The 18,222-nt window shown below is 36.7% G+C and overlaps 1 protein-coding gene across 1 annotated transcript in view; it reads left to right on the plus strand.

The window, feature by feature from the left end:
- Window positions 1-18,222, plus strand: part of ZFYVE9 (zinc finger FYVE-type containing 9) — a 189,133-nt gene that overhangs the window by 129,700 nt on the left and 41,211 nt on the right. Inside the window, exons 9-11 of the mRNA XM_007945897.2 lie at window positions 8,607-8,831; window positions 10,704-10,786; window positions 14,657-14,761. Of these exons, the coding sequence (XP_007944088.1) occupies window positions 8,607-8,831; window positions 10,704-10,786; window positions 14,657-14,761 (413 nt within the window). The remainder of the gene's footprint in view (window positions 1-8,606; window positions 8,832-10,703; window positions 10,787-14,656; window positions 14,762-18,222) is intronic.

The raw sequence follows: 18,222 nt of genomic DNA on the forward strand, positions 1-18,222 counted from the left end.
CAGTTCTGCCCTTTCCCTATTTAAGGTCTTTAAGAAACTGGAAATGACTTGTTGGCAGTGGTTGAAGGGTAATGACATGATTTTTGACATCTTTTCATATGCTTATTTGCCATCTATATCCCTTCTTTGGGAGCTCTGGTGGCATAGTGCCTAAGGCATTTGACTGCTAACGAGAAGGCTGGCAGTTCAATCCCAGCAGCTACTTCTCAGAAGGAAGACTGGGCAGTCTACTTCCCTAGAGATACTGCCTCGGCAACCCAAGGAGGGGTCACTATGAGTCGGGGCTGACTTGATGGCACATAACAACAACAACAACAACACTACCATAAAGATTTATAGCCTTGGAAATCCAGTGGGGGTTGCTATGAGTCGGAATAGACTCAGTGGCGGTGAGTTTGGTTTGGTTTTTGGTTTATAGTTCTAGTTTCCTATCTAAGAAATCTCTGATTCATTGAAGGTCACAAAGATTTTCTTTTCTATGTTTTTCTAGAATTTTATAGTTGTAGCTTTTAAATATTGGTCTGTGATCCATTTTGAGTTCATTTTTGTTGGGGAACAAAATAGCCTCCAAGTTCTCTCTGTTTGTTTGTTTTTTTTTAATTGAATTACCTTGCAACTATTTTTGAATATGAATTTAATCATATATATGGGTCTATTCTATGTCATTGATATATATACTCTAATATATGTGAATTTTTTTTCCTACTTACTACTCAACTTATATTTTTGATCTGAAGAACATATTTATTCCTTTAATATGGAAATTCTTTATTTTTAAAAAATGTTTATTGTGGTGAAATACATGTAACAAGATATTTGCCATTTCAGTTATTGTTATGTGTATAATTCAGTGACATTTAATAACATTGTGTATTGTGCAACCATCACCACTATTCGTTTTCAGATTTTTCCGTCAGCATTAACAGAAACTCAGAACCCCTTAAACAATATAATATCTCCTCATTTCCTCCTCTCACCTGCCCTTGGTAACCACTGATAAACTTTAGTCCATATGTATTGGTGTATTCTAGGTATTACATATACGTGGGATCATGCAATGTTTGTCTTTTTGTATTTGACTTATTTTACTTAGCATGTTTTCATAGTTCATGTTATAGCATGTATCAGAATTTCATTTCTCTTTATGGCTGAATTATAATTTCCCACTGTACTACCTTTTATTTATCCATTCATTAATGGACACTTGGGTTGTTTCCACCTTTGGGTATTGTGAATAATGCTGCGATAAACATTTAAGTACAAGTATCTGAGTCCCTGCTTTCAGTTCTTTTGAGTATATAACTAGGAGTGGAATTGCTGGGTTATATTATAGTCCTTTGTTTAATTTTTTAAGGAACTGCCATACTATTTTCCACAGCAACTGCACGATTTTATATTCCCCCCAGCCTTGGGTGAGGGTTCCAGTTTCTCCACATCCTCACCAACACTTGTTATTTCCCACTTTTCTAATAACCATTCTACTAGGGGTGACAAACCAAACTAAACTCACTGCTGTAGAGTCGGATCCTTGGACTTCTGAGGCAGTATCACTACAGAAGTAGATTGCCCGATCTTCCTTCCAAGGAAGTGATACCTTATTGTGAGTTTGATTTGCCTAAGGCACTTGACTGCTAACTAGAAGGCTGGCGGTTCAAACCCACCAGCCACTCACTCTGTCTTAAACCATCCAGTGACTTCCCACTGCAATTAAAATCCAAACATCTTGCTTTGACCTTCAAGATCCTACAATAATTAGCCAGTAAAGATCTCTTTGACCTTATCTCTTACTACTTTATATCTTGCTTTAGCTACATCATCTTTGTGACCTTTGTACATTGTCAAACTCATTTCCAATTTATGGCCTTTGCACTTATTGTTCCCTTGACCTGAAATGCTATTCTTTCAGATCTTTACTTGACTGGCTTCTTCTCTTCATTTAGGTCTGTTCTTATAGGTTTCCTTCTCAGAAAGATTTTTTTCAACACCCCCCCCCCATCAGTCTATCACATTACCTTGTTTCATATTTTCTTTAAATCATTTATCTCTGACTTTATACGCTGAAATCATTTGTTTATCTCCTCCCATTGTAATGTAGGGCGAGATTTATCTGTCTGGCTCAATTCTATGTATCAGCACCTAGAACAGTCCAGTGTATTGGAAAGACTTAATAAAAAGTGTTGATTGAAGGAATGAATGAGCTTATGTGATGTCACTGGCATTTTCTATCATTTGGTGATAAAACACCAGGAAGAAAGGAGTCCTGAGAGAATACTTTGGTGATAAAAGTGCTTATTATTCCTGACTTCTTGTTCCTGTTGTTAATTGGAGATATGGGAACATACTATTCAGATGAACTTAAAAATGTTTCTGAAACTTAGTGTCTCTGGTCCCCAGAGAGAGAAAGAAATGCTTTGTCACTCAAATGGGTCACTTGGGAAGTTCTTATAGTTTTATATCTTTGAAAGTTCTATTTCTTTTTATTATCTCTTCTTTTTATCTCCTACTTTCATTCTAAATTTTTCCTTATCTTGTGTTTTTAAATTGTGAACTGTTGGGTTAATCCAAATGAATGCTTGGTTGACTTTAAAATTCTTTCTTAAGTAGATTTATCAAAAGGCCCTTGTAAACTTACAAGCTATGAAATGACTGTTTGTATGTTATTATATATGTTACATGCATGTATGTTACATTCATATTCTTTTATTTTATTTTTGTTGATAACTTTATATTGTTACTGATAATGTGAAATATTTTCTTATTTTCAGAATGTAGAATATTAGTATCTAAAGATCATGACTTAGAAAAAACTATTTAGAATATTGTTTAAACTATGATCTCTTACTCATCCCCCACCCCCACAAGTATTTAGAAGAAAAACTATAAATGAATTAGAGGAATAAAAAGCTCAAGGGATTTTTAAAAAGTAGTCATTCAAAGAATAACTCATAGACATAAATGATTCGTTTAGAAAATTCATAAAAATATGGTAGAAGTCCTTTAAATGTTTGTGAAATGAATGACAGTCAAGTTTTGTGCATATTAGAAAACATTTTCTTGGATTAGTATCTGTGTGGGGCAAATAGTTAAGTGCTGGCTAGTAACCAAAAGTTTAGCAGTTCAGACCCACTCAGAGACCCCTTGGAAGACAGGACTGGTGATCTGCTTCTGAAAGGTAACAGCCTTGAAAGCCCTGTAGGGCAGTTCTACTCTGCACACGTGGCGTCACATGAGTGAGAACCACCCCAACAGCACCTAACAAATGTATTGCTCTTTTTGGTAGATGCTTGATCAATCAATGTTCCAGTAATCGTTTCAGATTATAATGGTTTTTAAATTATTTCTCAAGGCTGGAAAAATTACATTGCTTACACTCTTTAGTATTTCTGAGGCAAGTCCCTTTTTTCATCTGTAAAATAAGAAAAAAAGTTTGCCAACCAGTATGTTTCCTGGGAAAAGGGGAATCTCATCAGTATTTTCACTATCATCAGCAGTTTTCTTGTATTGTTTTTCTAATTAAAGAATGTTATCTCATGGTTGAGGGTATTGTTTTTCATCTTATTGTGAACCTTTTTCAGTAAATTCATTTTGTATTTTTCTGTGAGTAAAAGAGTCACGGTGTTGCTGCTTTGCAAAGTAACTTTTCATTTGATGACTAAAGTTATATGGATTATTCATGAGCTTTTACTACATGCTAAGCAGTGCATTTACTGCTTTATGTGTATTATTTTTTCTGCTTAACTACGACTCTGAGATGCATACTGTCGTTTTCATTTACACATAAGAACATGAGAAATACTGAGGCAAAAATAACTTGCCAAGATCACTCATGGCTGGTAAATCACTCATAACTGATACCAGGTTTGAACTCAGCTTTGTTATTTTTCAATCCCATGTTTTGTAACATAAAAAGCAATGTGCTGTCTCTTGAGCTTTTTGAAGTTACATGCTAAATCTCACAGATGTTGTAAATGGTGGGATTGGCATTTTATAAAACCCTTATGCTTAACTGCAATTTACTGCATTACAAGAACTCCAAGGAACTATCAGTTCTTTTGATGACTCGAGGATTATATATTAATATTTGGAAATATAAGTATTTCTTGAAATAAGTGAACCATTGATTGGTACTTGGAAATTGTTCTATTTGAGTTGGTGTGAAGATTGATAAATATGCTTTGAAACAAAAGGAAGCTCTTGTCACATTGACATTTCAGTTGAATTTAAAGATAGCTCTTTGTAAGCCCTTTAAACTGAGGTGGAAAATTGCAAATTACTGCATATAACTTTTTTTGACATAGTAGATAGCATATGTGAAGAAGACCAATAGAAAAGATCTGCTTTCTAGATCTTATTTTCCACCATCCACCGTGTCTTTTCTAAGTCATTTCCCCTGTACTCCTAAGCTTCAACTTCATCTGTAAAATAGACTCGCAAAATTCAGCATACTAGTATCTGCCTTGTTAACCAGTAGCACTGGACTATTGATCACCTGATTGGTATCGTGTGAAAAATGCCATCCTTGCCAGCTCATTTAAGCTCAGAAGCAAGATTTGGAGTCTGTTTTAGTTATGTGGATTCTTCAGTGATCGTGGAAAATATAGAATTAGTTCAGTGGATTAGCTTGGCTTACAAGCTTTTTCATTTGAGGTGATTTAAATGGAAGGTTTATTTGATTTAATCTAAGAGGATTTTGAGATCATTGTTTGCTGCTACAGAATATATAACTGTATTTAATGTTTTCATAGAAAACTATCTGTATAAGTTAGTATATAACAGACTTTAGTAAGAGCCCCAGATTCTTATGTCTTCAATTTTAGGCTTTTCTTTGTCAAACTCTTATACTTAGTGTTTTATTTTTTGCCTACATCTAAACTACTTCCTTCCTCGGAAGGAAGGTTGGGCAATCCTACTTCCGTAGTGATACTGCCTCGGAAACCCAAGGAGGGGTCACTATGAGTCGGGGCCGACTCGACGGTACATAACAACAACAACAAAACTACTTCTGTAAAGATTTACTGCCTTGGAAACCCATAGGGAGTCGCTATGAGTCAGAATCGACTCGATGGCAGTGAGCTTGGTTTTTGGTTTTTTTTCTGTACTTGTTTCTAGATGAGGAAGTAAGTGACAGTCTAAACTAAATCACTCATTAGGAGGAACGAAGATCTACTTTTTTTATTCTTTTAAATAAAAAATTGTTTAAAGAATAAAAGGTATGTGATAGAGAGAACATAGTGAAGAATCTGAGTGTAATTGGGATGTGGGGAAGGAAGGTGGTAGGTGGTAGGTGGTAGAGGCAGAAAGAACATCAGTATCTGTGGAGAAATAGCCAGTAGTAGAGTCTAGGCTCTAATGTAGAAATCTCAAAGAAATAATGAATGAATTCCTTGAGTACCAAGCCAACATGTTTTTCACCTCTGAGCTGTGTACAAAGGACTATCTTGTACATACACATTATTCTGTCATTAGAGCTTTAGAGGAATGCTATCGTGGAAACTCCATCTTGAGGGGAAAATCCTCTGTCTCTTTTATGTCCTACTCTCTCCCCACCTCACACACACCCAGGGAAAATTTCTGTGAAAACACACTTTGTGCCAGTTGCTAGTGGGCATTTACTTATATTTTTTATTATTTATTCTTCACGACAGGTCTGAAATTTAGTATAATATCCCCCTCAACATGCATATTGAGGCTCAACAGTATTAAATAACTTGCCCAAATCACACAATAAAAGCCATAAAACCCACTGCCATTGAGGTGATTCCAACTTACCGTGACCCTATAGGACTGAGTAGAACTGCCCCATAGGGCTTCCAAGGCATGAATCTTTAGGAAACAGACTGCCTCGTCTTTCTCCTGTGGAGCAGCTTATGTATGCAACTGAATGCTTTAACCACTGTACCACCAGAGCTCCTTAAATTACACAATAGAAAGGATCAAACTAGTATTTAAACCCTTATCCCTGTGATCCTAAATTCTGCAGTTTTTTCCAGAATGCCATCTCCTTCCTTGATACGCACATTTTTGTTTTTATACATCTGATCCAGCAGCTTAATTGGATATTCAGATTTGGTTTATCCCGGGGCAGTAGTACTACCTGTAAATGAATTGCAGGTGATGATGTCCAGGTGAACCTGGTTCTCAGCCACAGAACTGCTCTGAGTTTTGTTGGGTAGGTGTTTCCTTCATTCGTGAACCCTGCTATCAACATATCTATCCTCTTCACCTCAAGGACTCTGTGACCCATAACTGTTCTGTGAACAAACATTAGTTGTTGAAGTTAATAACCATCAACTTCTATTTTAGAGATTTACTTGGTGGTGTTTCTTTCACAGGTATCAAAGGAAGCATGTATATGTCTAGTAAATATGCCTTCTTTCTTAATTAGGTTCATGAATTGACTTGGTTCATCTAATGAGATTGCAAGCTCTCTAGAGCAGGTGCTGAATCTTAACATTTTTTCATGACCTTTGAGGCAATAATTGTTACCCTGAGATCTCTAACATAATTCTTGAAGTAAAGCTGTATGATTTAACTAAGGAAAGAATCAATAATTTTTACTTTTAGGTGGACAGACCTCTACAGTGTAATAATATAAATTATTGCATACTTATCAGAAGCCCTGATAAAATTGGAAAACAGATTTTCATTTCATAAATGCCATTTACTTAAAAAACCATTCTAAACATGGGTTCTTTATGGTAAACAACTGGGAATCAGTGTTTGATAGTATTTTGCCCATCCCTGGGTGGTATAAATGATTAATGTATTTGGCTGCTAACCAGAAAATTGAGGGTTTAAGTTCACGTATAGGTGCCTTGAAAGATAAGATTAGGGATCTACTTCTGGAAAATCAGCCATTGAAAACTATGGATTTAGTATTTCTATTTTACCTCCTAGTTTGTTGTATAGTGCCTGGGGTCTTAAAAGCTTGCAAGTGGACCTGTACAACTATGAGACCAGAAGAACTAGATGGTGCCCAGCTACCACTGCCATCCACTTGGAAGGGATGTAGGAGATCCTGCATAAAGAGGGAGAACAATGTGGTACAAAACTCAAAATAATTTGGAGGCAAAAAAAAAAAAAAGAAGAAGGTGGGGACCAGGTTTGCTGGTCCAATGGAGCCTGGTGTAACCACTGAGACTATGGCCCCTAGCTGCCCCTCAGGTCTGGAATTGAACCCACAACTGTGGTTTCCAGCCAAACAAAGTATAGGCATGTGAGTTAAACATTTACCTCAAGTAGATACACGCCCTGGAGAGAACAATCATGGGAGAGGGAAGGGCTGCTTATGCACAGGGAGATAGCTCAGGGTGGAGAAGAGTATGAAGGGATGGACACTGGGAGGAGGTAGCTATGGGGGGGAAGTGGGAGGGGAGCTGCTGCATTGTAAATTTTGGTCAATGACATGAGACAAAGTATATGTGAACTGCTGTATGAAAGGTGAATTTGCTCTGTAAATCTTCACCCAAATCCTAATAAAAAAAAAAAAAAAGCTTGCAAGTGGGATGTAAGGGTGATATGGCTGCAACATCTGTCACCCCACTGATCACAAGGGTTGATTTGGCTTATGTGGCTGGTTAGGTGCGTGTCCCCTTCCTCCCTCAGTGCTCCGCATGCATCCCTCCTGAAGCTGCGCTCAGTTGAAGAGGACAACCTTCCCTGATACAGGAGGACCATCTGCCAGTCAAGGGTATACGAGTATTTGTGCCCCTCTGCTAGAACCTCCAGACAAGCTCTCAAGGTCCATTAAAATCTTGCAAGCAGCAATCCAAGGTACAACAATGGGTCTGTACTCACCTAGAGCAACAGAGGAAGGAGGAGTCAGGAATAGAAGGAAAAGGAACATGTGGCTAATTCCCTCCATGAACAGCTGCCTCCTTTGCCATGAGATAAGAAGAGCTGGATGGTGCCCAGCTACCATTACTGAACATTTTGATCCAAGATTCTATAGAAGAGTCCTGATCGAAAAGGAGAAAATAAGGAACAGAATTTCAAAATCTCTGGGATCTTGATTTTTCTGGAGCCATGGAGGCTGGATGAACTGCAGATATTGCCCTGAGATAATCTTTAAGCCTTAAACCCAAAATAAACCCTGAAATCTTCTTAAAACCAAACAATGTTTAGCTTAACTAGTAAAGAATGTCTGCCTTAAGCAGTGTGCTCTATTAAGATCTGTCTATATCCGATGAAATGGATGACAGCAACATGAAAGATTAGATAGAAAACTTAGGGGGCAGTAAGTTTCTGTTAGTGGGAGAGGAACAACTTAGAAAAGAAGGGTGAGAATGGCTCTGCAACTCAAAGAATGCAATCAGTGTCACTGAGTTGTATACGTTGAAATTGTTGAATTGGTGTATGTTCTGCTATGTGTAGTCTCAGAGAAACAACAACAAAATAAAATTATAAAAAACAACCCCGTGGAATGCAGTTCTCTGACACACATGGGTTTCCATGAGTTGGAATCAACTTGATGGCAACTGGTTGTTTTTTTTTTTTTTTGCTTTTGTTTATTTTTGGTATCTGGCCCAGTGCTGCATAATAATGATTATTTTAAAATATGATTGATTTACTGGTTCAAAGTAAAATAATGAACTCCTTTGTTTTAGGGAATATTGTGAGCAACCTGGGACATTCCTTCTTCAGTCAAAGTTTTCTTGGCAGTAAAGAACATGGTGGGTTCTTATATGTGACATCAACCTACCAGTCACTGCAAGACCTAGTACTCCCAACTCCACCTTACTTGTTTGGAATTCTCATCCAGAAATGGGAAACTCCTTGGGCTAAAGTGTTTCCCATTCGACTAATGTTGAGACTTGGAGCTGAATATCGACGTAAGTAGTAAAATACTTTTTCTAAGCCATATGACCAATAATGAGGCCAAAAATATTCAGAGCCCCTCGTTTGGTGATAAAAGCCAGCAGAAGTAGGTCTTTAAAAATAGTTAAAAATTTGACCAGTGTCTCTTATTTTGGCTTTAATGGGAAGAACTTGAATATCAAATGAGAGAATTGGTGATGATTTGTTACCCTGCAGACTTACTATTTTTATAGTTCATTGATAAACCCATGATTATCTTCACAAAAATGAACTTAACAAATAATGTTATTTTTGTGTAGTATCTGTATGTGGTGAGTGTATTCTTTGTTATTTGGTTCGAGAGTAGTTAGGACAAGTTATGTTTTAATGTAACAGATCCTGGAAGCTAGTAGTAGGGAGGCCTCCCTCATTTGGTTGGTAGGCTACCAAAGAAGAGAGTCCTTGCCCATGCTTGTAGCAATGCTACTAGGTGTGATTTTTTTTTTTTTTTTTAAAGACATTAATGGCTAAATGCAAACTTTATTATAAGCTTTTTATCATTCTTAGTTTCCTACTGCTGCTGTAACAGAAATACCACAAGTAGTTAGCTTTAAAGAACAGAAATGTATTTTCTTACAGCTAGGAGGCTAGAAGACCAAATTCAGGGTATCAGCTCTAAGGGATAGCTCTCTCTCTGTCCACACTGGGAGATGATCCTTGTCTCTTTCAGCATCTGTATGCTTGCCTTTTTAAAGTTCCTTGGTGATCTTCACACAACATTTATCTTCCCCTTTTGGTGCTTGCTTCTGTGTCTAATCTGCTCTTCTTATAGCTCAGAAGAAATTTGATTTAGGATATACCATACACCACTGTGGCCTCATTAACTTAACCAAAAAAACCATATTCCCAAATGGGGTAGGTATAGGGCTTAGTTTTGGGTACACAATTTCTTTACCTAATTAAAAGTGCCCTGGTCTAGAAATCAGACCACTTTAATAAAATTCTCAGCTCTGCTGTTCACTGGCTACATAACTTTGGGCAAGCTACTCAACTTCTCTAAACCAAATTCTGAGTTTCTTCTGTAAACTGGAGCTAATAATGCTTATCTTTATAGCTCATAGAATTATTAAAAGGATCAATGAGATAATAAATGAAAAAGTATTTTGTAAATTGTAAAGCACGACACTAAGTGTTATCAGCAAGTCAGCTTCAATCTTTCATTCATGATTTCATCACAGAAATCATGATTCTAATATATTGTGTTAAAACAGATGATCAAAGTTAGCAGAGTTCTTTGGGGGCTCCAAGGTGGGCTCTAACTTGACCAAGAATGAAGGAGCTGGGTAAGAAACACTTCTTGGACCAAGTGGCCTCTGGACTTAGCTTTGAAGGAGGCACATAAATCCACCCAATGAAGTGTAGGGGAAGGGAAGGAATTATCATGTACATGTACGTCTTTCTGCCTTGCACAAGCAATTCAAACCAAAAAGTTCAGGGAGTGAGCCAGCCAATAGGATTGATCACCTGGTACTTGTTTCCTGGCCCTCCTTGGAGCTACAGAGAACCCTAGTTGGGAGGAATAACTTCTTGAACACAGAAGAATTGGGAGATATTTGTTTCCTGAATCATATTAATCTGTTTGAAGAAGAGCACTTCTGAAGACCTTGTGGCACGTTTTTTAAACAGCTATATTAGAAGACTTACTCTGGTCATCAAAAGACTTACTCTGGTATAGTTTGTAGGAGGTTCATTATTAATGCTACCATACTGAATATTTTTTGAGCTGTAAATGTCATATGCTTTAATGAGCCATTACAACTGCATTTTGAAAACTGAATAGCCATTATGTCCCTTTTACCAAAAATTTAAGCTGCCACACTTGGTCTGATCATTTCTCATTTCTATAGTTTATCCATGTCCACTGTTCAGTGTCAGATTTCGGAAGCCATTATTTGGAGAGACGGGACATACTATCATGAATCTTCTTGCAGTAAGTTGGAAATTTTATTATTTTTTTTCTTTACTTGGGTTTATATGGAAGAAGGAAGACAAGGATCTTATTACCTTGTTGCTAGCCATTCCCCCTGATGCTGTAGGCAGGTAAAGATTTATGATGCCTGAATGTGAAGAACAGGTATGTATACTTTGGAAAGCTTATGGAGCTTTGTAATGAAATAATTGATGATTCTGGCCCTGATCATATACTTGTTATATAAGTGACCTTGCAGAATTATTGTGAAGACAAGAGGTAATGTATAATTAAAACACCTGCTTTTTGTCTTGTTTTTATTGTAATCCTGGCATCCTAGAGCTATCCCTTATGTTTACGTAGCTTACTGTACAGCCAAAGATTGGTCAGAGGTTGTGCTCAAACACCTCAAGCCAGTAAGGCTTCCACTTCTACTAATGGATCAGTGTGTTAGTTGGGTTTCAAATTTCATGCTCTTCTCTCATGCTGAGCTCTCTCCTGTCTCCTCTGTGCAGATAGAGGCTCTGACTCCATTGGTCAAGAATATGTGGTTGGCTTGGGCCCACAGAGACTGTTGCATTTATGTGCAAACTAAGATCAATCCTGGATATCTGGAGAATTTTTTAAGCCTTCTATGGCCACCTTATCTCCTAGAACTCCTTGTTAAATCTCTGCATAGTCTGCCTGTTTGTTGCTTGCCACAAAAGGCCAGCAACATGAGGCTAACATTCTGCTGCCCCTTCTCATTTGCTCGCCACTGAGATCACCACTTTAACTGACAGTACTGCAAACCAAATGAGCTCCTTTGGTGAACAGAGCTGGGGGCATCCCCAGGCAAGAACGTCACAGACTTTAATATTCTTACCCAAAATTCAGAGTAATGAAATAGTTATTTTTTAAAAATAATTTTGCCCAGCTTTTTTGTGGCTTTTGGGGAGTGGATTTATTGATTTCCTCACTCTATTGTGCAGGAAGTTGTAGCTCCAGTTACCTTTTAAAACTTATTCAGAGTAAAAGAAAAAGGTTTTGTAGATTTACCTATGTAGTTGTTTCTGGTGTTCTTCATTTCTTTGTGTGTATCCATGACTCTGTCTTGTGTCAATTTCCTTCTGCTTAAAGAATTTCCTGTAGTATTTCTTGTAGTGTGGTTCTGCTGGTGATGAATTCTTTTAGCTTTTGTATTTCTAACATCTTTATTTCACTTTCATATTTCAAAGGTATTTTTACCAGAAAGAAAATTCTAAATGGACAGCTTTCTTGAATATTTTAAAGATATTACTCCAGCGTCTTCTGCTTGCATTGTTTCAGACAGAAAAAAAAAAAAATGTATTTTTACTTTTATCTTTGTTCTTCTGTACTTAATGTTTCTTTTTTCTCTACTTGAATTTTTAAAATTTTTATCATTGCTTTTGAGCAATTTGATTATAATGTACGTTGGTGTGATTTTCTTTGTGTTTCTTTTGCTTGGGATTTGTTGAGCTTGCTTGATCTTCAGGTTTAAAATTTTTATCAAATATGTTTCTGTGTTCCCCCTTCTTCTCCTTCAGGGACGCCAATTACTACATATCAGGCAGCTTGAAATCGTCTCATAGAGCACTAATGCTCTATTTTATTGATTTTTCATTCTTTGATTTTAGATAGCTTTTACTGCTATGTCTTCAAGTCCACTAATCTTTTCTTCTGCAATGTCTGAGCTACTGTTAATTTCATCCAGTGTTGGGGGGGGTGGATTTTTTATCTCAGAAATTGTAATTTTCATCATATCTTCCATGCTTCTGTTTTTTGAACATTTAGAGTGCTATGATAATAACTTAGTGCAATATTCTTGTTTGGTAATTCTAACACTTGTTTTCTTCCCTTAGTTTGAGTCATATTTTCCTGCATCTTTGCATGGCTGATAATTTTTTTCTTGGATGCCAGGCCTTGTGATTTTACCTTGTTGGGTGCTAGATATTTTTGTGTTCCTGTAAATATTCTTGGACTCTGTTGCAAGTAATGCAGTTGCTTGGTTTTGAGTTTTGCTTTTAAGATTTCTAAGATGGGGCTAGAGTTGGGTTTACTATGGAGCTAATTATTCCCAATTACTAAGACAAGACCCTTCTCAGTATACCTACTTCTCACTTATTGACTGTCTCGTTAATTGACATTTCACATTTACTGCTATAGTAAAATATCTAATATCTACTGTTCAACTGTTTTGTGCATTAACGATGTACATCTAGCAGTAACAAATGCTGAGGTGCAAGGCAAGAGTAATGCTGGCTGTGGTGGTTAAACTTGTGTGTCAACTTGGCTAGGCCATGATTCTCAGTGTTTTGGCAATTATGTAATGATGTAGTGTGGCAGTTATGTAATGATGTAGTCATCCTCCATTTTGTGGTCTGCTGGTCATCCTCCCAATTTTGCATAATACTAATTTTAGGATAATAGCTTTGTCTTTGGAACCAAATCATGTCAGTGAGTGGAGAATGGGAGTGCTTTTTTCACTCAGTACTCATGAATTATGAGGTTTCCTCTCTGAATGTGGGAATTAGTGTAGAGCTACCAGCAATCTTTTCTGATCCATAAAACATTTTTATTATTGTAGAGGGCTGTTTGGGAGCTCTGGTGGCATAGTGCCTGCGTCATTTGACTGCTAACTAGAAGGCTGGCAGTTCAAACCCACCAGCCACTCCTCAGAAGGAAGATTGGGCAATCTACTTCCATAGAGATACCACCTTGGAAACCCAAGGAGGGGTAGCTATGAGTCAAATTGACTTGACAGCAGCGAGTTTTTTTTTTTTTTTTTTTTGGTAGATGACTATTTGCACATTATCTCATCTCAAACCTACAGTGCTTCCTACTCTTTCCTCACTTTCAGCTATTGACCCATCCCCGATTTACCTGGGAAAATGGAAGTAATCACAAGATCATTTTTACACAGTTCTGTCCGACAACTTACTAATATTTAATACGTTTTCTTTTCTTGGCTTCTAGTGTATCATTCCTTGGTTCTTCTCCTATAGTGATTCGCCACCTTCTTCTCCTCTTCACATTCTATAACTCAGTAAATGACACTTCTCTTCTTCTAGTATCCCAGGCCATAACATTAATAATCATATTTCACTATTGTTTTTTATTCACATTCTACATCAGTCTAGTGACAAATAGTATATTTTCTACCTTAAGAATATATCTAGATTCTGACAGCTTCTTACCACCTTTTGCACTGTTAACATGCTAGTCCAAATTATCACTACCTCTTGCCTGGATTATTTTTATTGTGTCTATCTGATCTCCCTTTTTTAGCCTTTGCTCCCTAAAGTGTGTTCCTTAAAGAGAAATCAGATCTGTTGAAATAGGCCAAAACGCTCCTCAGAAGAAAGTCAAAGACCTTATGTACACACAAGGGCCTGTGAAATCTAGCCACATGCTGTCACTTTGACCTCACGATGTGTCACTCTTGCTCATTTTGCTTCAGCCACACTGGTAATGAACTGTCTGCATGTGTGTGTGTTTTCCTCTACAAATATTCATTGAGTGTTCATGATGTTCCAGACTTTGGGATTGTAAGAACAAAATAAATAAGTTTCTACCCTCTTGGAGCTTATCTTAAGGGGGAAGACAGACAGTAAACAAATTATATAGAAAATGTTTAGTGGTGATAAGTGCCACAGAGGAAAATAAAGCAGCAGAGACATTCAGATATTTGTTTAATATCAGTTTAGTCTACTTCCTCATAAAGTTTACTCAGAAGTTAGAATATATACAGTTGGGCTTTCATTATACATATTTAAATAAACTGGATTTCTCAATTTTGACATTCTTTCCATTTGCATTAATTTTATTACTATAAATCAAATCCTACCATTGATGAATATCTTTATTCTACTTCAATCTACTTTTGCTTAGGATTTCAGAAATTACCAGTACACATTACCAGTAGTTCAAGGTTTGGTGGTTGATATGGAAGTTCGGAAAACCAGCATCAAAATTCCTAGCAACAGATACAATGAGGTAAGATTTATTATGAAGGCATACTGTTTTCATAGTTGTGTACAGAAATAACTGAAAAATACATGATTACATATAAATTTTAATTTTAATTAATTGACAGTGAAATCAGTTCACAGTTTTGTATGGCTTGGTTTAGTGTTGGGAAATAGCATTTCAGAAGGAGAAGGTGTTGAATTTGTGATTTATTCAGTCATTGGTTGTATCATTACTATACTTTTGACCTTTTCATGCTCTAATCATCTGTGTTAGATTTGCATTTTTATTAAGGTTAAAATTAACCTTATTTCTGTAATATTAATGGTGGACTTTTCAATTTTTTTCCTTTTACTATGCTATCTCTGTTTAATGTTTAAGCACAGCCTGCAGTTCACCTTAAGTCCTGAAATGACTTTTAGGTAAGGTTCCAAAAAGTGAATAGTTGCATCTGATTTAAGCTATAATTTGTGACTAAAATGACACAACTGCACACATTAACAGAATTGTCTCCATAGTGCTCTTTACTTGTTTGCCAAGTAACTTCTTTCTTGGACTCAAAATGTTCTTAAAAATCAATCCTAAAATATCTTATGATGATCATTGGGGTTTGTAAGAGCAATTAAAAAAAAATTGGTATAATAGTGGTTATATAATTTATTGTTTTATTGGACAAAGTGTTAACTCCTTGAACATTCTTTCCATTATTTCTTAGTGTAAAATAGTTGCTTTCTTCTCTGTTAATCCATTCATTTATTCTCTAATTTATTGATCTGTTCATTCAATAAACATTTTGTACCGAGTATGCACTTAGAATCACATATATTTCTTGCTGGAATCCTGCAGTCAGGGCTCAGCATTATTATGAGAATGACCTAAGTGAAGAAAGCCCTTACCTGTGGCTTTCTGTGAGATGACTTTTTTCCAGGACATTAGAAAATAGTAGCTAGGATATATATTTAATTTTTTATGAGTAAAAAATAATCAGTATTTAGCTGTTAAATTAGTGAGTAACAAATTTTTTAGCCCACTGACTTAGAATACTCACCACTTCCTAAATATATTCTGGTATTTCTACTTCCATGCTATTTGCTCCTGCCTGGAATATCTTGTCCAGTCTTTAAATTCACATAAAATGTAACTAATCCTAGAAAACTTCCCTAATGCCCTAGCTTCAATTACATGTTCTCTTAGCACTAATTTACCTTGCAGAATTATTATGAGGACAGTTTTGTTACAAGGACTGAATGAAATGAAGTACTATTGCCTATTACATAATTGGTGCATAGTAAGTGTTAGTTCTCAACTCCTTTCTCAGAGAACCACATTTTAAGAAGTACAGGACACCTGATAAGTCTGTAGGAAGGAACCCACAATGATTAAGATTCTGGAAATCACTTTTAAGAAAGAAAATATTGAAGTTAACTATAGGTATTTAGTTTGAGGAAGAGAAGACTAAAAAGTAAAGGTATAGCAACTTCCAGGAAGATTGCTTAAGCTCTGTTATGCACTTAGATTCATAAGGTTATAGGATTATAGGTCATATTTGGCCCAGGGGTTGCTCATAAGGATACAGACCATGAGCTGTAGCTTGCTAGCAATATAATATCAGGTGTTTGTCTTCTGCTTTGGTCTTTGAAGCAGTCCATGAAACAGTTCACATAGCTAAGTGGTAGTCATCTTTTTGGACCCCCTCCCACCCTTTCCCCCAGATGATGACTCAGATGTAAGGAGATAAAGAGTCATATCAGACATGTATAGAAACTGGCCTGGATTAGAAGCCTTATTGTCAACAGGAGCCAGTATCTCTTATAACAGCTTCATAGGCATAGATTCCAGGGTGTTTGTAACAAACATGCCCATTTACAAGAGTGACTGCATTCAGAGCAGCTCACGTTTATGTCTATCAGGCCTTTGTAGCTCTCACAGTTCAAATGCAGTATACCAACTTCTGCATCCAGCAGTGATGGAATAGGGACCACTTTACCTTAATAATGAAATAAGGTGACAAAATAGATTTTAAAAGATGGACAACAAGGAAGTATAGGATCCCTGAGAGAAGGTGACTCCTTTGATGCCCTACCTTAGTGCTTAGAGTTTCTAGGCCATGGCACAGGGAGGAGGAATAAAAACTGAGCTCAGAAGTATCCTGAAGTGAGGAGACAGAGCTGAGAATATAGGGAAGCCAGTTGAAGTTGCCAAAGGTTTCATTCTCCTCGCCAACAATCAGTGCCCATGGAAGCAACAAACAAGGAACCAAACAGTGTATTGCAATGGGCAGATCTTCTGTAAAAGACCTCTGTAAAGGGTTGAAAAGCAAAAATGACACTTTGGTCAGTAAGGTGTACTTGACCCAAGCCATGGTCTTTTCAGTCCCCTCATGCTTGTGAAAGCTGGACAATGAAAAAGAAGTCACAAGAAGAATTGATACATTTATATAGTGTTAGTGAAGAATATTGAATATACCATCAACTGGCAGAAGAATGAGCAAATAAGTCTTAGAAAAAATGTAACCAGAATGCTCCTTGGAAGGCAGAATGACGAGACTTAATCTTGCTTGCTTTGAACATATGGTCAAGAAAGACCAATCACTAGACGAAGATACCATGTTTGGTAAAGTAGAAGGTCAGCAAAAATAAGGGAAAAATGAGATGATTTGACACAGTAGCTTCAGCAGTGGGCTCAAACATGTCAACATTGATGAAGATGCCACAGGTTGCCATGGGTCAGATTCAGCTCACAGCAACAACAATAACGTGATGACTAGGATTTGCAGAGTGAATTAATTACTGACAAGAAGAGAGCTCTAAAAATCAACAGGAAGTTCCCATCAAGTCTTGGGCTGACTACTAATCTGTGTATGTGTGTGAAAGAAGTACTGCAAAGAAAAGGTAGAACAATTTTCACATAGGGCAAGGAATAGTTTGTGTAGGAATAGTTTCACACCAGCTAGAGTGAAACAAAGTCTTACAATGTAGAAACCAAAATATTCCTAGTGGTCCAAATTATCAATTGATTCAGGCTGCTGAAGTCCCATCTGACAAAGCATAAAAGAAAGCCTTTAAAGGATCCAACTGTTTCCAAGTAACTTTAAACTAGTCCTTGAACAAAACTCAACACCCAACAAGGTAAAATTAGTAATGTGACATTTAATAAAAAATGATAAGACATGCAAGTGGGAAGGAGGGAGGAAGGAGGAGGGTGTTAATTGCTATGGTGCAGAGTTTCAGTTTACCATGATAGAAAAATAGCATTGATTGAGGGTAGGGTTACACAGCCAATTCATATAATTGTTGTCAATAAGTTGTACAGCTATAAAAAGTAGAATTCACAAAAATTGTGGTATACACGCAAAAACGAACTCCAGATGGATCAAAGACTTAAATGTGAAACCTAGAACTATACAGTTTCTCAAGGAAAATTTAGGCTCAAACTTAAGGGCCGTAATATTTGGTATAAATAGACTACCAAGCATAATTCAAAATGCA

This window comes from Orycteropus afer, unplaced genomic scaffold, assembly GCF_000298275.1.
Source record: "Orycteropus afer afer isolate SDZICR_OR568_19922 unplaced genomic scaffold, OryAfe1.0 scaffold00145, whole genome shotgun sequence".
NCBI lineage: Eukaryota > Metazoa > Chordata > Mammalia > Tubulidentata > Orycteropodidae > Orycteropus > Orycteropus afer.